The following is a 20,304-nucleotide window of genomic DNA, read 5'->3' as shown; positions in this document are numbered from 1 at the left end:
TATATGAAGCCTGGATTAAAAGCAGCTAAAAATAATTTTTTGACACGTTCATTCTGCGCATTCAGAAAAGACCGAAAGAACTGTGGAAATTCTTTAAAATGAAAAGTACAAACGTATTATCAGCTCCGGTCCTTGTCAGCGACGGTTCTAATATCCATGATGTCGAAGAAAATGCAGGGCGCTTGAACCCATTTTTTCAATTCTGTGTACGCTGCTCGTATTAACGCGCACCCACGATCCGCTGCAATTGTCGGCGAGCCCATGAGCAATAACATACTTTACCAGCAAGGTATGGAAGCTGCTCTCAAAGCACTGCACGCGTCTGCAGCCTGTCGGCCTGATGTTTTATCACATGATCTGCTTTCTTTATGCCCACGTGAAGTATCCAGATATCCGGGCATTATCTTCACGAAATATTGTGGAGAACCTGTTTCCCCCCTCAATTTAGACGCGGCCAATGTTCACCATCGTGCGTCAAGACAGCATCGGCTGGGCGAGGAGGGAAGTTCCCTCATGGCGGAAGCGAAAGCAGCGACGCGAGCGCCACCTCGAAGGCTGCGCGGAACTCTGCGGAAAACAGCATCTGTCTGGCATATAGGTGGACACATGAACCGCGCCGTGAGGAAAGGGATAAAGAAGGGAGTGAAAGAAGAAATAGGTGCCGTAGTGGAGGGCTCCGGAATAATTTCGACCACCTGGCGATCTTTAACGCCCACTGACATCGCTCAGCACACGGGCGCCTTAGGGTTTCCCCTGCATCGAAATGCGGCCGCCACGGTCGGACTAGAACCCGGGAACTCGGGATCAGTAAGTAGCCAAGCGACCTAACCACTGAGCCACCGCGGCGGGAACTCTGCGGAGCCGGTGAGAGTATCGCCGGGATACAGCCAGCGTCATGATCGGTGGCAGCCGCACTCTCTCGTCACTTTCCGTGGCAGGAGCACACAGATCCGTCGTGCCTTGCCGCCGGACTTCTGGTTCCAGGCAGCGAAGCGAGCGTAGCTAACGCGCTCTCGTCGCCTTCCCTATCAAATGCTCGGGGATGGCTTTGCCCAAGAATGCGGCGCGCACGGGAAGACCCGGCCACCATTGTCGGCGCATACAAATGCTTGCCGCGGATACCTCCGTAGTCGCGCCCCTCCCTCAACCGATAAGTCGGAAGCCCTTCTTACGTAGCCTTCTATTCCCGAGGAATGCCTCGTTGATGTTTTGTAGCTAGCTGGCCCCCTCTGTGTATTAATTGCAAGTGTAGTAAATAGCATGTCAGTGCTCATGCTTCGTCGTCCCTACCTTTGTTACCTCGAGCACGAACCCGCCCCCGTGGTTAGCGAACGAAAACGCTGCATCCGCGGTGTGGGAGTGCGCGGGGTGAAAGGCTGTCCCCTGATAATTCCACAATGGCAGCCCAACGTGTGGCAAGCTCAGGGGACGAGGGACGACAGTCAGTTCGGTTGGTGGTATGCCCGCCCGAATTTGGAACAGCGTCCGGCCTGACCCGAATTTGGAGTTGCTATCAAGGCTAAGATGCTTACTTGACAGCGAGATGAGCGGAACAGGGGCATGAGGGAATTGCCGTGCATGCTACGCTTTTGATGAGCACATCAACGATACACCTTTGGAAGGTGAACCTAGGAGATCCGCACATGGAGAGCGAGACTTAGCCGTCCACAGAGAACAGCAAGCCTGAAGCGAGTGAATGCGGAAGCCTGAAGGATGGCCCGATTGTTCTTGTATGCAGTTGTAAATATTCTCTGTTCTGTCTCTTTCGCTCTGGGAGCCGGGTGCCGTAATCAGCTAATTTGTATTGCAGCCATGATTGCAGAAAAAGCACTGGTGCGCTCCGACACCGCGAGAAGCAATGGGCACCATTCGCATTAGGGTCACCTTGGTAGAAACGTATCTCCTCGTGGCGTTGTGTTCTAGCTGTTGCCCTTGGCCCTTTGTTGGCACCGGCAAGAATCAGAGCGAGTAGGCCTAAAGGCGAGGACACGTGCGAAGAGAAAGTGCGATTCACTGCGGCGTGCCGTTGCGAACGGCGGCGCTACGTCCGATCGCAGCTCGTCGCCCGCGTCCAATCTGCTAGATGTCAACGCCGCGTCGTTCGCGGCAACCGCAACGACGGGAAGCAGCAGCCAGTGCGAGAGCGCAGGGCTCCAGCTTCATGATGACGTAGAGGCGCAGCCGGCCGGCCGGGCTGGCGGGTCTGCCAGCATAGATGAGGGCCGCCGACGTCAGAAAAATGTGTTATAGTGTTGTTTGTTAACCTTCATAACGAGCCCGGGGGTAGATGAATGTCAAAAAAGCATCATTTCTGATGATCGTTGGCCCATACCGAGTTTCCGGTAGAAGTGACGACTGTGATACAAATAAATTTCATCCCATAGCTGATTTGGTGCTGCTGCTGTCTGGTGCGGTTCGCTTGGCGTCTGCTTAGACTCTGCTAGCTCCGTTGCTGAGTTCGTCGCGGAAATCTAATGTATTTTTTATTATGGTATGAGTTAACATTAAAGGGGTGCCGAGTGTAGCACCTTAATTTAAGCGCTGGCCAGTCCCGAATCGCCCTCAGCTGCGGCATCGATGCGAAACCAGCTAGGCTTAGCGACGACCAGGGCAGCCAGGAAGCAGCGTAGTTCGTCGCTCGGCGTTCCCGCAGGCGGCGTCGTTGCCGAAGGCTTCCCTCTTGCACAGGCATGCTGTCGTTGCTCGAATATAGGAGGCAGCCTTTCTGGCAGTATGGCTGTTTTGTATTTTCTTGTGCGAACATGTTGTACGCCGGGCTTGCCGGCCGGGCAGACTGGATCCAGTCTGCCAGCATCATAATTAAAAATGTGCTAAATATTGTTGCTAATTATATCTGAGTAAGAAATCGGAACATTTTATCATTTTTGAGGATCCCTGACCAATACTCGGTTGCTGGCGGAAGTAACCGCTGTGATACGCGCAGATTTCTTGCCGCAGCCCCCTCGCATCTCTCTCTGGCCGCCGTTGGGGGCACGGCTCGCTTGGCGCCCGCTAGCTCCTCTGCCGAAGGTGTCGCGGAAATTGATCACATTATCATTTTATTTTAGATGATGCTGTTGACATTAAAGCGATGTGAAAGTAGGTCTTTTATTATAGTGCAGACCACTGTGGCTTCGACGCGTAACAGGCTATAGGCCTAGCGACGACCAGGGGGCCGTATTCCGAGTTTGTGTAGTAATAAAAAGCGTCATAATCTGCCCCAGCGGCCACAGCTGATTGGACGAAATGCCGGAAGTGTATGTGGTGGTTCGGATTCAGCAAAAAGGGTTGACGTGACGTCAAACACCTAGCAGACGCTCAAGGACAGCCAACATGGCGGCGCGCATGGAAGCGGAGCCTCTCGCTACGAAGTGAACTCATCGATGTTACTACATTTTTCAACACATGAACTAGCTATAAACTGGGTACGGGGCTTTCGCTTCGTCTTATCTTGCCTATAAGATTAGATGGACGGTAAATTTCGCCTGTTTTTTATTTCGCTGGACGATTTGGTAGCTTTAGGCCTACTATGAGCACCGGTTTGTTCTCGTGGCCTCCGCGGCATGCCGGACCTGATCGCGGAGGCCACGTTGTTGTAGAAATTGTTCTCTCCATTCAAACCGGATGGCGCCAGTATCAGCGGAATTATCTCATCTGCGTATGTTGAATGATGTAACATAAAGCATAACGTCCTGCAAAATGTTTGCGTTTACTGCGCGCAAACGTGCGTTTCGTATTCTAGAATTCTATATTAGCTACTGAAGCTCCCTGCATCATGATCGTGTGTATTTCCTGGCAGTGTCAGGTCAGTCGCCAGCGATGCGCTACTACATCGACGCGTTTGACATGCCAGAGGTGGTTTCTCGACATCCCTTACGGTTCTTGATAACCGCGGTGGTGGGGCTCTGCACTGAGCTCGCGAGTTAGCTTGCAAGTTAGTTTTCAGGCGTCAATGTGTGGGCATGCGTGCGCTTCGTACCATGGCGAATCTACGAAAACTTCTGCGAAGTCTGCGAACAGAAACACCGCAAGGTTTTTTTTAGTTCATTCCTTTTATTTATTTGCTGCAGAAAAAATAAAAACCTCGCGGCTCTTGCAGTACCTGCATAAAAGGAATAAAAAAACGTAAATTACCGTCTCCATACCCGTCCAATAACCGCGACAACTTACGTTCTGCGATGTTGCAGACGGAAAGTCGTCACGGCGTCTTGGTTCAGCACGGCACGGAGCGCGCATTGTGCAGTGAGTGAGTGCATGCCACAAATTTTCCTCTCTATTCCCTTTAACCCTCAAGATAAATGTAAAACGCCGTGTTATGCGAACAAGCTAGCTGCCTTTTATTTACCCCAGGCGATCGACGGCTGCAGCGGCCGCTTTCTGTCCTGAACCTTCTCTCCGTCACTGCAAAGACATGCGTAGTTGAGTGCAATATCTTTTTTAAGTGCACCCTCGGCCATTACGGTACGAAAAGAGTACCTGAACTATTGTTTTTATTTGTTGAAGTCTGTCTGGATAAATCAAGCAGCTTTGATATCACCTCTTTACTGTGGAATGTGATGCGAAACTAAAATTCCGGCTGAATGTTTCTTCTGTCGCATTGGTCACGTTCTTTTTCTCGGCAAAGAGCAAAAACGCCGCTGGAGGTTTCGCTGCGGCAACCGAAATGCAGTGACACCTTGCCACCGCTCATAGTCGCAACCAAACCGACATCCGCTTCCGGCGTTTTGACCAATAATGTGTCGCCGCGGCGACAGATTATGACGCTTTTTATTATGACACAAACTCGGAATACGGCCCCCAGGGCATCAAGACACCAGCGCAGCTCGTCGCCCGGAGCGCCCGCGGGCGGCGCCGTTGCCGAAAGCTCCCAACATTAGCAGGCATGCTTTGTCGCTGCTTGAGTATAGCTGGCAGTCTTTCTGATAACAGAGCTATCTTGTATTTTCTTGTGAGATTTGTACACCATGCCAAGCAGCCAGCAGCGCTCAGGCACTGCTGGGCGGTGGCGAAGTGTGACACCGGTTGTGGGCGGAGCTTCGGTAGAGCAGCGCCCCTGACCCAGCCGGTAAGTCGGGAGCCCTTCTTACGTAGCCTTCTATTTCCGAGGAATACCTCGTTGATGTTTGTATCTAACTGGCCCGCTTTGTGTGTTAATTGCAACTGTAATAAATATTGCATAAGCTTTCACGCTTTGTCATCCCTCCCTTTGTTCCCTCGAGCCCGAAACTCCCCCCCCCCCCCCCCCCCCCCCAAGCGGTTAAGGTGGATTCACACGACGGACCGAATCGCAGATCTCGCGGACGAACCGCGCATACGTAGGCTTGACGTCACGGATTCAGGCCAACCGGCTCATGTCCGCGGACGACGCGGACGGAAAATGCAAGGCGCTTTTTCGCTTTGGGATTCTGGCGGGAAAGAAACACAAATTCAGAATGAAACGCCACGTTGTCTGGACACCCTGCTACTTTTTGTGCATTTTTTGCGACAGCCGCATCAGAGTAAGCATCACTGTTTACATGCGAAACGTGTGCTTGCGTGCGCATGTCTAGTGTGCTTGTCGCGTCTTTGTCGTTCTCTGACCAACGTGCGCACCATGAGTTTGTCCGACGACGCTGCGCTTTTCTTAATTAATCTTGTAGAGCAGTTCCCAACGCTTTGGGACATTGCCCGCAATGATTATTCGAACACTGAGTTGAAGCAAGCGTTGTGGGATAAAATAACTGAGCAAATGACTGAACAATGGCCAGCCTACGCTCCCTACCAAACAGGTATGTGATATTTTGTAAATTCGGAAATGCACCTCGCCTATTGTTTTTTCGTGTTTTCTTGTAGCCTTGTTTGTTTGGTCATATTTCACGACGTGACGATAAAGTGACTGCTGCGAAAAAAAACAAAAACACGCAGCATGATTGACACGCTGTGCACTGTGTGAAAGCCCGGTGTACATTTGTTTGATATAGATAATGGTTGTTTTTTTTCATTTCACGCAGAATCATTGAAGACCTTTTTTAATAACAAAAGACGCACGTACCGCCTGGAGAAGAAAAAAATGCTCGAAACAAAAAGTGGTCAGGCAGCCGACGAGGCGTACACTGGGAAGTGGCGATTTTTCAGGACCCTGAGATTCCTAGATGCCGTGCGAATGCCGACTCACCGCTCAATCAACGGGCAGTGCGAAGGCAATGCAGCGAGCGCAGAAGTGGTAAGATATTTTGTGTTGCGCCTCGCATATCTGACCCTCACAATATTAGCAGTGCATTATTGGCAGTTTTCCTGTCGAAAACTTGGAAAATGCGAAAACCTGTGACCCGTTTGTTTGGCGCGGTGCATGTGCGCATGTCCTCTAGTAGAAATAGCAGATTAAGCCCCCAGAGCGGACAAGGATAGAGAAATGAGGGACTCGTTATGGCGCAAATAAGAAAGCCAGCCGCCATCGGAGATCAGGCAAGCATAGGAGAATGTTGCTTGCTCTTTTGTTTGCAGAGCTTATAAATGGGAAATTAAGTATCATATTGTTATCGCTCAAGAATATTTCCACTTATATTTAAGGCATAATATAATTATTGTTACTATCCCGATTGTCAACCGCACAAAAAAAGTTGAAACATTCGCCTTGTTTCTCCTGGCTTTAGATGGCTGTTGGCCTCCTTCATATTATGCTTGCAGTAAGAACTGCACGTTTGGGGCAAGAGTTCACTATGTACTTATGTTTTTGAAGTTCGAATAGGATGTTCGAGAAAAAATTTTCCTGCGATAACTGTACTTGTTACTTTTCCGTAAGAATTACAATAACTTCCAAGACCTCCGACCATGTCTATTGCACACTGAAAACAGTAATCAGGACCATTATCATTTTTTATCATTTCAGTCTCCAGAGCAAGACACAAATGAAGCTGTAGGGAGAACTGCAGCAGAGTCTGGCATACTTGAGACCCAGTCAGCACCATCCCCACCCTCTCCAGGTCAGCAACCAGGCAAGAAGAGGAGGAGGACAAATGAACGGGCTCAAGAGTCGAGTGCTCGTTGGAGCGACCGCCAGCAAATATTGGAAAAATTGGCCAGTGCATTTGAAGTGCATGTGCAGCCAGAGGATCCAGCAGACCAGTTCGGAAAACTGGTCGCTGCACATATTAAATCTGTGCCCAGAGAGAAAGTGCTGTCCTGTCAGGCAGAGATCTTGAAGGTCATTGAAAGATTTTCAAGTGATATGAGTTAGTCGGGAATAAAAACTTTATAAACATTTTATTTAGACACTTTCACTGTTGTCAATACTTGCTCACGTCTATGTGGGCAGCCTCACGCTGCCATGGCACAGCACCTTCATTTCCAAAGAAGTCGCACAATTGTTGTCGTACTGCTGCACCGATGGCATTGATCCTTCCACGAGGTGAAGGCTGCATATTAAGTTCTGAGGTGTTGCCAAGCTCGAGATGTGCATCTCCATCACCCATACCATCCATTCCCACAAAGTTGTGTAGCACACACGCTGCGTCCACAATCGCTGTAGCACGTTCTGGCTTGGCATTGATCACGGTGTGGAGGAAGCGAAACCGATTGGCAAGTATGCCAAAGGCATTCTCAACGACGCGTCGTGCACGGGACAACCTGAAAAGCAAAAATACAAATCAGTCTACAAAGCACGCATACAAGTGCAAAAACAGGCACGGACAGTGCCTAAAACAATGAAAAGGTGAGGACAAGATGACGCACTATCAAACATCTGGATCAAGTGACTGCAGGAATCAGTTTTAAAGCACAAAATGTTGTATTCAGTATTTACCTGTAGTTGAATATCTTCTTGTCCTCGGTGAGCTTTTTGTCACTGAACGGCTTCATGAGATTCCTGCCTATTGGAAATGCATCATCACCAACTAATACAGGTGGCACCACAATGTCATGTGAACTTGCCACTTTCACGCCGTCTGGCAGGCCGGCTGTTTCGTTGGTGATGTTTTTCTGCAGAGTTGTTTGCCAGACCCCCGCGTCTCCTTGCGATCCTGGTGCACCAACATCAGTGTAGATAAACCTGTAGTTGGCGTCCACCACAGCAAACAGGATTATGCTGAACGTCTTCTTATAGTTATAGTATATCGAGCCCGACTTGGCAGGTTTGGTTATGGTGACATGCTTGCCGTCAATTGCCCCGGCACAGTTGGGGAAGTTCCATTGACGTCCAAAGCCCTGCATCACTTCTGTCCACGCTTCCTCTGTTTTGGGCGTTTTTATATACTCCGCTCTCAGTTCTTGGCGTATAGCCGTGCAGGTTTCATGAATGATATCATTCACGCTTGAATGACCGAGCCGGAACAGGCAACTCAGCGAATGATGGCTCTCTCCTGGGAAGACAGAGCATAATGCAATGTAAATTCGGTAGCAAATTAAAAGTGCACAAAAATTTTCAATCTGGAATTTGTTTCACAAGAGCACCACAATATAGCAACCCTTGAAATGTTTGTTCTTCTAGCGTAACGAAGCTTCTCGGGTGACTAAGTCCCCATTCTTTTGCATCTCCTGAATGTCAAGATGTTATTAATCAAAGCAAACGAATCTGCCGCAATAACACATTCCATAAGTTCTCGTGTTACACGGTGCCGCTAACTTGAAGACTCGTAGACCGGTAAAATAGCATCGAGCGGCAGCAGTTAAGCATCAAATATTAGACATGCGGAGCCCCCACCAGCTTCATTTTATCTTTATCGTCAATTGCACTTCTGAAGCAATTCCGGGAATAAGATTCCCATACTAACACGTTCCCTTCAGCTGCCCCCAAACAAAGAAAAAAACTGTCGCTACAAGCACCTACACAGAAAAGTACGACGCTCACCTGAGGCAAGGTACCGTAGTGTCACCTGCAGCCGTGTCTTCGCGGGAATGGCTTTCCTCATGACAGTATCTTGTCTTTCAATCCGTGGACCCACGCGTGACAACAGCTGCAGAAATTGTTCTTCGTTCACACGGAGCAGCCGGCGGTATTCGGCTCGATCTGCTTCCAGAAGCTCCTCGTACAACTGGTTTTGCAACCCAAGCTCCTTTCTGGCAATCCAGTTCCTTTGCCAGCAACTGCGTTTTGCGCAGTAATTATCAGAATCATCATCGAGCTGGTCTAATTCGATTACCACTGCAGCGATCGCTGCCAACTGACGCTTCCGCTGCACCTCCATTTTGACGACTACTCTCGAACCAGTTCTCAGCTGCCGTTCGCAGCCAACCTGGTGTCGAGAGCTTGGCTGCTCCTTCCGTTTCCGTCCGCTCTGTCGTCTGCTATTCACGTCTGTCGTGTGAATGCTTTTAGCCCGCGGACGGACCATGACGTCACGGATTCGTTCCGCGAGGTCTGCGATTCGGTCCGTCGTGCGGATCCACCTTTAGCGAGCAGAAACGCTGCATCCGCGGTGTGGGAGTGCGCGGGATGGAAGTCTGTCCCCCCCATAATCTTCAGAAGAAATTTCCTTGCCAGTTGGTTGGAAACTTGCCAATGTTGTCCCTGCGCGTACGGGAGGACCGCGAAGTAGTGTTTTAAATTACCGGCCTATCTCACTTACCAGCGTTGCATGAGTATCTGCTTTTTACTAATATTATGAGCCATATGAACGCGCACTGTTTCCTTAGTCCCCAGCAGCATGCATTTCGCAGTGACTTTAACTATACAACTAAATTGCTTGAACTGACATGATTTGGCAGGTGCTTTATATAAGGGTTTCTCTACTGAGTGTTTATTTCTAGATTTTATGAAGTCGTTCGATGTGGTCCCTCACTCTCTGTTGGTAGAAAAAATAGAAATGTATAATGTACTGAAAACGGTTGTGAGCTGGATAAAGAGCATCTAAATTTAAGAAGATCAAATTGGTGCTTAACGGCAAAACATCCCGTGAAGCTTATGTTATGGCACTGCTTTTGTTCCTTACCTGCATAAATGACATCTGCTCTGGTATTTCATCACAAATGAGGTTATTTGCTGATGATTGTGTTCTGTACAGAGTAATTCACAGCACCCACGACTGCAGTGCTTAAAAAATAACCTCATCAAACTAACTCATTGGTGCGCCAAGAAGTGCATGCTTATCACCATAAAAAAACGGTCATAAGTGCTTTTCGTGGAAACGAACTCCTCGTGACTTCCGTTAGACTGTAAACTCAACTAAGCGTTCAAGAGCACAAACATCTTGGTGTATATTTCACCCCTCACCTGTCTTGGCGCCCGCACATTGATCATATCACCAGTAAAGCATGCCGTGTTCTAGTATTCTCGCGCAGAAATGCAAGAAAGTTGCCACTGTAGGCAAAGGTATCATTGTACAAATCAAATGTGCAAGCTGTTCTAGCTTACACCTCTGCTATGTGGGATCCGTGATAAGCACGTTCCATGTCCTCAGGCTGCGCACGAATCTTTCGCATTCATGAGAAGACATCGCAACACTAGCAGGAAATCCTGCACCTCATCACACTGCCGTTGCTCCAGCATGCAAGTGATAAAGTTTGCGCAACCCTACTGGCACTGATGTATAAGTTACTTGTCAAGATGATGGCTTAAGCACCTTCTCTAAACTCAAATATAGCTTTCGTTAGCAGATCTATGGTCGAAAAATACACTTTACAACGAATAATGTTTTTTTTTCTGCCTGCAGGTATGCATCTAAACCCTGTGTCTATGAATAGAGTGCATCTTGAAACCGCGCAAAAAAAGGCAAGGGACGAGGAAGAAACCAACAGGACAGTGCGCGGATGCACTCTACTAATAGTCACCAACTAGCCCGTCTCTCTCTATTATAGTCTTCTATGAATATTCGGTCTCGCACAAACATGTGGGTGGCTTTGCGACGGAAGCTCCTGCGCACCCGATTTCGTCCGCGCTGAATGCACTCCAAGTGCGGTTGTAGGGACATCGAAGCAGTCGCGTCGGCGTAGAGAATGTGCTGCCTGAGATTCTGTGGTCTGTTTAGCCCCGCGGAGAAGGTGCACTGAAAGGGGGGGGGGGGGGGGGGGGGGGGGGGGGGTTCAGCTTCACTGACACGGTCGCATATAACCATTCATAATGTGGTAATTTTTCTGCCCTTACCCTTTATGTAATACTCCAAAGCGGGGTTCTTAAGGTAATAAAATGAAGTAAAGTCTGACTGGAGGAATGGGACAGGGGCATCGAAGATGCAAAAGACGCGAGAGGTACCGAGGTAGTATTCGCGTCTAGGTAAGAAAAACAAGAGCAATTTTGCACCATAAATGGCAGTATTTCCATAGACTAAAACCTCCAACAATATTAAAGCCTAGACTGCTTCTGTATCAAAACATTTTAAATAATAAAGCTCCGGTGATTCTTTAATTCTACATTCATATTCTTTTTCTTTGACCATGTACTTACCGGGGATCGCGCCTTTAAAATCGTAAAAAGTGGCCAAGATTTTTATTTTCTTTTAAATTGTTGTAATGCTTTGTATGCCTGCTTTTTTATGCTGTCCCGAAATTGCTTTGCTGAAATTGACCGGGAAGTATTCTTAAAAATTGTTTCGGGACTCGCGGCCACTGCGCATGGCGGCAAAATACTCGAAGAATGGCCGCTTTTGTCCAATACAATTTTCTGCCTGCATACTCTCCTTGGCGAAGAAACTTTCTTCGCGAGTGTTTTATATATTCTGATCCCTTTGTAATGGTGAACTTCAAGGACCATAGTGCAGGTCAACCGATCGTTTCTGTTCGGAACTTCGAATTTTCAATTTTTTGTATCATTTTTTTTCACACCGCATGGCGACAGACACTGCATGGCGAAAGATTGAGAACAAAAATTTGCGCTTTACGAAAAATCATTCTAAGAATGCCTTGACCTCTAGCACGCAAGTAGAAATGCAATAAATGCTAAGGGAGATTCTGCCATATCTTAAGTCGTCGGCGTTTGACACGATTCAGGGGAGAACATATAATGAAACAATATTTTCTAGAGATATACCAAGGAAGTTTTCATATAGTAATCATAAAATTATTTCTAGTGTGTTAAAAAAATTTTATGTAAAAGCATCAAGAAATGAAAAAACAATTGTTGAAAGTCGCGGCCCTCCACGAATGCACCAATGAGGCCATAGACGCCGCCTTTTATTTATATTATTTATATCACATATATTGATGTTATAATATCATATATTATACTGCTAGTATTGTCGTGATTTTTAAGGTATAGCTTAATTATATAAAAATGCTTAATTCGCAGAGTGTTTGTTCTGAAATTTTTACACATCTCTTTTTCTAGACTGTACTGCTTTGTGAAGCAAAACTTCCTTGAAAGATTATTATAAAACTAAACATTTCCCTCGTAAACAAAAAGAAATAAGAACAAAATGTGACAAAACTCGACCTATCATTTCGGTAAGTGGGCACATATGTGCAAAATACCCACACAGTCGAGACGAATCACTTTGGTAGCTAGCGTGACTGCAGAGTCTTGGATTGTGTCTAGGCGCTTCGGCACAGTAATTGGAGCAGAACCCTAACTAGCGAAAGTTTACAATTCGTACACAGACTTAGAAAAGAGTGTGTGTTGTGTTGGGTTTAATGGCACATAAGCAGCTAAGGCTATCATACGCCATGCTCAAGGTATATGAACACTTTTCTGTAGGTGGGAGGAAACATGGTTGTGTAGAGGACTTAAATTGCTATTTCGTTCTGGTAGTAATAAGAGGAAGAAGAAATTTTATAAATGGCTAAAAATAAATGCTTTCAAGAAGGTCAGATAACCTCAGTAGCCATCCTTGGCTGGGCAAGGATCCTGAGGCTCCCAACCATTCAAATAACCACCTCAGCCCTCTTCTCATGGAATGAGAAAATGGCTCAAATGCATCATATTTTAAAGCAAAGCTGTGGATCAAAGTTTACAGTCTCTGAAGAACATCTGCCTCTTTTAAAAAGCTAAAAACGGAAGATATGTTAACAATGGCATTTTCGCCTAAAAGCAGCGCTGGGTGTAAAGGAATGTATTCATTATAAAACTTCGTAAAGTGCTTATTTCTTAGTTTTTCGAGTTTTGCACACGAGAATAAAATATGGTTTATTGTTAGTTCGTCTCCACATCTTTCACAACGAGGTTTATCTTGTTTCGTTAGTAAGAAGTTATGTGTAATGTGTGTATGTCCAATGCGGAGACGACATAAAATTACTTCAATAAATCGTTCCTGGTGCCTACAGGTCTTCCATTCACCCAGGACAGGTTTTACAAAGTGCAACTTGTTGTTAACCTCGTTGTCCCAAGAGGCCTGCCATTTTTCTCTCAATTTATTCTGGACTGACTTGATGCAGTCCTTATGCGGTATGTTTATTGGTTTTATTTTTGCGTTAAGGGCAAGTGCGGCGCTTGCATCAGCCCTCTCATTTCCGCTGATGCCCACGTGACTGGGAACCCAGCAAAACTTTATTGTAAGTCCTTGCGAGTCAGCTCGTATTACATTATGTATTATGTTTCCTATTAAGGGTTCAGTTGCATTTCTGGGGTTTATTGCTGTAATTACGCTGAGGGAGTCACTGTAGATAACACTGTTCTGTATGTTTTTCTTCAATATTTGTTCTACAGCTAGAGCAATGGCGTAGCATTCTGCTGTAAATATTGAAGCGCACTGAGGCAGCCTGACTACTTTTTCCCATTTCCCTTGCACTATCGCGCTCCCTACATAGAGTGCTGTCTTAGATCCATCTGTGTAGAAATCTGTGCAATTCTTGTATTTTTCACTTACTCCAAGAAACTCTTGCTGTATATGTTCCAGTGGGGTATGTCTTTTTTGAATGTGTGTCAGTGCGAAATCGCATACACCAGGAAACAAGTACCAAGGTGGCAACCTATCGGGTCTCTGGGCAACATCAGGAAGTGCATCTAGTATGTTTATTTCTTGGCATATTTCTTCAAAGCGGAGGAGCAATGGTTTTACAGCTTGAGGTTTGTTGGTGAACAGTGTTCTGGATGGGCATTTTGTAACTATGGTGTAACAAAGATGTCTCGGTAGCGACTTTATTTTCAGTACGTATGCACAGGTAAGCATTGTTCTCCGGTTGGTGAGGGTCGGTTCATTTGCTTCTACGTGAAGGCTATTTATGGGTGATGTTCTGTAAGCACCAATTGAAAGGCGCAACCCGAGGTTTTGTACTGGATCTAGCTTTTTAAGGTATGATGGCCTCGCAGACCCATACACTATGGATCCATAGTCTAACGAAGAGCGTACTAGAGAGCGATAGATGTGCAATAGGCACCTCCTATCGGATCCCCAACGCTTCCGTGAGAGTACTTTAAGTATATTCAGGGATTGGGTGGCTTTCTTTTTTAGGGTGTTTATATGTGGTAGAAACGTTAGCTTTTTGTCAAAAGTTAAGCCTAAAAATTTGTGTTCTTGTTTTACTGGAAGTGTGGTGTCGTTCAAGTGGAGGGTGGGATTAATCTGCAGTCCTCTCTGCAGCGAGAAAAGAACCGCCACAGTTTTCTGTGGAGAAAATCTAAATCCATTTCTGTCTGCCCAAAGTGCTAATTTGTTTATTGTGAGTTGTAGTTGTCTCTCACAAGTTGCCAGGCTAGAAGATGTGCATGCAATTTGAAGGTCATCAACGTAGACCGAGTACATAATGGACTGTGGAATTATACTGATTAAAGAATTCATTTTTACTATGAACAATGTAGTACTTAAAATGCATCCCTGAGGAACGCCGTTTTCCTGAGTAAAATAATTTGAGAGGGTTGCGCCGAGACGAACTTGGAAAGAACGGTTGGATAAAAAGTCGCTCAAATATTTCAGCATCCTCCCGCGGATACCAAGCTCTGCCAGGTCACGAAGAATCCCGAACCTCCAGGTCGTGTCATATGCCTTCTCCATATCGAAAAAAACTGAAAGGCAGTGTTGTCTGTGTATAAAGGCCTCTCGGATTGTGTTTTCCAGGCGGATTAAATGGTCGACTGTGGAACATGTTTTTTTAAAACCACATTGGTGGACATCAAGAATCTCTCGGGATTCTAGAATAAACATTAATCTAATATTTATAACACTCTCAAAAGATTTGGCAAGACAGCTTGTAAGGGTTATAGGCCTGTAACTGTTAGGGGAGGTTGGTGGCTTTCCTGGTTTTAGAAATGGAACAATAATGGCTTTTTTCCAAGCAGCTGGTATTTTCCCTGCTACCCATATTTTGTTAAAAAATTTTAACAGAACTTCTACAGATTGCTCAGATAGATGGGATAGCATTTCATAATGAATTTCGTCGGGGCCTGGTGCAGTTTGTTTACCTATAGACAGTACTCTCTGTATTTCTTGAAGTGTAATCAAATTATTGCAAGGCTCGTTTGTGCTGCCTGCCGTAGGGAGTCTTTGTTTTTCGGTTGTGTTTTTGTATTTTAAGAATGACTGTGTATAGTGGGAAGAACTAGAAACTATAAAAAAATGTTGCCCCAAAATGTCTGCTTGTTCTTTAATACTTGTCTGAATTCCAGGATCCGTCAGCAGAGGAAGGGTGAATGGGGAATAGCTGCCATTTACTTTTCTGACCTGCTCCCACAGTTTTTTTGATGTTACCGAGCTGTTTATGGACGACACATAATTTTGCCAAGACATTTTTTCCGCGTTCCGCCGTATATATCGGGCTTTAGCTTTTGCCTTTTTGAAAGCTATTAGATTTTCGTGAGTAGGATACCTACGAAATACACCCCAGGCCTTATTTTGTTGTTTTTTGGCTTCACAACATTCTCGCGTCCACCATACCTTGTGGTTCTGGCGCACCTCGCCTGTGGACAGGGGAATAGCTAGCCGTGCAGCATCGATGATACGCTTTGTAAGAATTTCATTGATTTCATCTATGCTAAGTGTTTCTGAGTAAATGTCCTCTAATCTGGCCTTTTCTCTAAACAACGCCCAATCAGCTAGATGTAGCTTCCATCGCCGTGGTTTGGTCGGGATGACTGCAGGTGAGGATGATAGGCTTATAAAAACTGGTAGGTGATCACTCCCAAACGGGTTGTCTAAAACGTCCCACTTAAAATCACTAAAAACAGAAGGTGAACAAAAAGACAGGTCTAAACTGCTCATTTTCCCAGACGTTGGGGAACAGTATGTGGCCTTTTTCGTATTTAAAAGACATACATTATTCGTCAGGATAAAATCTTCGATTATTTGACCTCTAGCGTCACAGCGTTCGCTTCCCCACAGGGAAGAGTGAGCATTAAAATCCCCAAGTAACAGATATGGCTCCGGAAGTTCTCTGATCAGTTGCTGTAGATCATGGAGTGTTAACGTAAATTGTGGAGGAATTTATACGGAACAGATTGTTAGTGTTTTGTAGCTGACGATACTGACTGCAACCGCCTCAAGTTTTGTGTTGAGTTTAATTTCTTGAGCAGGGACACCGCTTTGAACGACTATCGCGACACCTCCCGATAGCCGATTTGCCTGCTCTCGATCGCGTCTAAAAGTTTTATAATGTTTCAGGATATGTACATGTTGTGGACCAAGATTGGTCTCCTGAAGACATAAAGCTGTGGGTAACATTGACCCTAAAATATGTGTTATGTCGCTGTAATTCCGCATAAGTCCTCTACAATTCCAATGGATTAAAAAAGCCATGTTTATGTTTTTGAGAGGAAATAAAAGGGGATTTACTTATGTGGTGGGCCCGTTATTAGGGGCCTGTCTTTTTTCCGCTCAAGAGAGCTGTTCCGCCTCTGTAGTGGAGGCGGAGTGCCAGTTATATCCATCGCCTCACGAGAGGCGCTGGAGGACCGCGGGGAAGCCGCGGGTTTGTGGCTTTCAGTCCTCCCCCGGTAGGGGGAAGTCCTGCGGGATGCCGACGCATGGACCGGCGCTCCCTGCTTTGACACTGGCAGGACAGCTTTCGCTGACCCTGCCTGGGGCGTGAATGGTCCTGCCATTGGCTCGATGGAAGTGGCCTCGGCAGCGACCGGGGTGCTGTGTGGTGCACCGCCCCTGCGCACCACATCAGCAAAGCTGGATTTTGCTGTGAAGGAGAACTGGTTGGTAACGGCAAATCGCCTTCTTGCTTCTCTAAATGAAATGTTTTCCTTGGTTTTTATCATGATAATCTCTTTTTCCTTCTTCCAGGACGGACAGGCCCTGGAGTATGCTGCATGTTCTCCTTCGCAGTTAGCGCAGCGCAGGGCTGCGTCGCATTCCTCAGAAACGTGATCCTTGGAAGCACATTTTGCGCACGTTTTGCGGCCGCGGCAGCTCTGTGAGCCGTGGCCAAACCTTTGACAGTTGAAGCATCTTCGTGGGTTTGGAATGTAGTGTCTGACATTTACTTTCAAGTATCCTACATCGATGGTTTCTGGTAATGTACTTGTTTTGAATGTTAGAACCAAGTGTTTTGTCTCTATTTCTTTATTGTCTTTCCGGATTTTGATTCTGTATACATCTGTGACATTTTGGTCAGACAGGCCTTCCAACAATTCTTTCTCGGTTAGGTGTATGAAGTCGTTTTCAGAGATGACACCACGAACTGAGTTTAGGGATCGGTGCGCTGTTATTGAAACTGGGATTTCTCCGATGGATGCAATGTTTGCGATTTTCGAGTTCTGGGTGTTGTCAAGGAGTTCTAACAATAAGTCTCCGCTGGCCATTTTAGACACCTTGTAGCCAGGGCCCAGGGTATCTGTTAGGCATTTAGATACAAGGAACGGAGAAATTATTCTTGCTTGTTTTTCATTACTTTCGCTGTGGATAACATAGAACTTGGTGAATGTCAATGTCGGTTTCTTTTTTGAAAAAAAGTCTGCTGCTTCGTTCCGCCCTCTCTTGAGAGAGCGATCGGGTTTTGAAAGTGGGGGAGCCATAAAAAATGAAGTTTTTCAGTCATGGTGCCAGCCACCCACCATGGAGTCCAACAAGGGGACGGGACTGGAACTTGAACGCAAGTCCTGCCCACGCCAGCTGTACACCTCAACTATAACCAAATATGACTCAACTCAGGGTAGTTGGTCACACAAGGTTAACCCTCGCCGCCAGGAAAACAGGAAAAACCAAGGAGTGAGTAGGATATAGGAGAGTTGTGAGACAGAGATAGGAAAGTGAAAGATGGAGAGGATGATAGGAAAAGGCGACTGCCGATTCCCCCCGGTCGGGTCAGGCCGGAGGTGCCGTCTGCAGGAAGCTGGGGCCAAAGTGGTGTGTTGCCTTTGCCAAGGGGCCTTAAGGGTCCAAACGCTCGGCATCGGCTCAACCACCAGGATCCCCTTTTCCCCGGACACGGCGATGCCACGCACGGCGAGGCGCGGGTGCTCGGGTCCGTGGTGATGCACAGTTCACCATCATCCCCTTGCGGGGATGTCCCTGCGGATGCTCGGGAACCCGCGGTGTCGCCACTCACCGTCGCGACGCCTGCAAGCTGCAGGCGCCCCCCTGCGGGGAACTTAGAAAAGAAAAAAAAATGCTTGAATGAAGCATTGTGGGGGCCTCTCGAGAGATATTATTCTATCAGCGACATCAAGAGTAAAGCATGTGTTCTCCCAGCCCATATCTGTTTCTGGAGTATTGTCAAATTGCGGGCCGGCAACCAACGCACTGATGGCTTGATTTGAGGAGAGGACTCTGTTAGGCGCTTGAGCGAAATCTGTTCACTCTTGGAGTGCCGCACGCTATTCGAGCACATGGTGAATGCGCTAGTGAAAGCGGGTATACGTGTCGCTCTGTAGAAGAATATTGCTTTATCGAAAAGTTTCTCTACCTCAACAAAAAATGTGCTCTCTTTTTTGTTGACCGCGAAAAAAAGAGCTACAATTGAAATGTCCTTCATTTTCATACGCTTAGATTTAACAAATATCATGGGGCGGTGCCTCTGCATCAATTGTTTGCTCCAGGTAATTGGGTATTATTTATGGTTCAGAGGCTACCAGTTTTCTGTCACCGCCTTGAGCAGCTTCAGAATGCATTGTCTGTGAAATTTTTTATTTTTAATCTTTTCTTGCTTATAGACACCCCGATGATTCGAGATGCGTTGGACGCATTCGTTAATAACATTCTAGCTAGGGAACTAGGTAAACTCACCCTGGAACTAAATGTAATCCCACGACTTGCCATACATGAATGCGATAACTGTTGTTTACGCAGTGCTAACATAATGGTCAGCACTGATATTGGTCGACTTGCCTTGAACTTCAATGCGAAACATCTTCTCCGCCAGGCCAGCCTCGTTTTCAGCAATGCAGGAATAGATGCCGCGATCTGATGACTGGACGGCCGGAAAGGAGAGCACCCTTGCGCCGTACTTCGAGGTGACATCGCTCTCCGAGTTTTGTATGCTGCGAAAACACGCGTGGTAAAGCTTACAGCATTAAATAGTGGTCATCCGAAGCTTGCCGCGTGGGTCTATTGAAGATAACGTGTATATACTTCTTTCTTAACAACTTCCAAAACTATTCAGCTCATTGTTTGAAACAGTATTCAGGTTTTAACAGTGGCAAAATGCTCTGACCTTTTTTTTACCTCGTAGTTATAAACGCTGATTTCTAGTTGTTCCCAATGTTGCTTTAGTTGCGATTTCCACGAACGAGCTATACATGATTTTGGTATCGACAGGTCGGTGCCGCCATTTCTGTTTTACCCCAGCACGGTCTACCACCTACGCCACCATGGGCTGATAATTTACAGCGCATAGGCTGCAAATGCAGCACTGTCCGTTCTCTGGAAGTGCGATAAGCCCATTTTATTCCTGTCAAGCCTACAAACTGTGCGTGGAGGTTGGCCTTGTGTTCGCCCTCATGTGTGCTGCGCCATTAGCGCCTGCAACAACCAACTGAAACCCGGCGATCGTGTTTCGACGGAGCGATCAGCATCGGTGGGTGCCATGTTCGCAGTTTAGGTGTGTGGTTTTGTAGCTGGTTGCCTGTACACGGTAAACGTAGCACGCTGTTGCATGATGGAAAAACGAAAGCGAAATATGTTGAAACTCAAAACAGGGAAAAGCGGTCGAATATCTACGGCTTCGAGGAGCACTGCTTCTCATGAATGCTCTCCCTTCCTGCTTGGCCGTGGCGACTGGGACAGTTTAGATCGCAGAGCTTACGACAAAGCCAGCTCGTATTGGCAAACTGCTTATTCTGGAGAAAACAGCGAGCTATGTGTCCGAAAGAAATCCACGTCTAATCGCGGCAATGTTGGCGGCGATACCCGCAATGAAGCTGAAAGTCAGTCCCTCCAGCCGTTTGCGTAGGGCTGTTGATACTACGAGCGATACAAGCCAGTTCACTGAAAGATATACGGATTCTCGCCTACTCCGCTCCCGCCAGCACTCAGCGGTGCACAAACGTCGAAAAATGTGTAATCACGCAGACCGGTAGGTCGA

The 20,304-nt window shown here is 46.7% G+C and overlaps 2 protein-coding genes across 2 annotated transcripts in view; both read right to left on the bottom strand.

Moving 5' to 3' along the window:
* LOC144129205 (hemicentin-1-like) overlaps positions 1 to 275 on the bottom strand; it is a 414,526-nt gene extending 414,251 nt beyond the window's left edge. The window contains exon 1 of the mRNA XM_077663195.1: positions 236 to 275. Coding sequence (XP_077519321.1) covers positions 236 to 275 — 40 coding nt within the window. The remainder of the gene's footprint in view (positions 1 to 235) is intronic.
* Positions 276 to 19,062: 18,787 nt separating this feature from the next.
* Positions 19,063 to 20,304, bottom strand: part of LOC144129199 (hemicentin-1-like) — a 266,934-nt gene continuing 265,692 nt past the window's right edge. The window contains exon 28 of the mRNA XM_077663184.1: positions 19,063 to 19,261. Coding sequence (XP_077519310.1) covers positions 19,063 to 19,261 — 199 coding nt within the window. The remainder of the gene's footprint in view (positions 19,262 to 20,304) is intronic.

Source organism: Amblyomma americanum, chromosome 1 (genome assembly GCF_052857255.1).
Source record: "Amblyomma americanum isolate KBUSLIRL-KWMA chromosome 1, ASM5285725v1, whole genome shotgun sequence".
NCBI lineage: Eukaryota > Metazoa > Arthropoda > Arachnida > Ixodida > Ixodidae > Amblyomma > Amblyomma americanum.
This window is presented reverse-complemented; position numbering and strand designations above follow the sequence as displayed.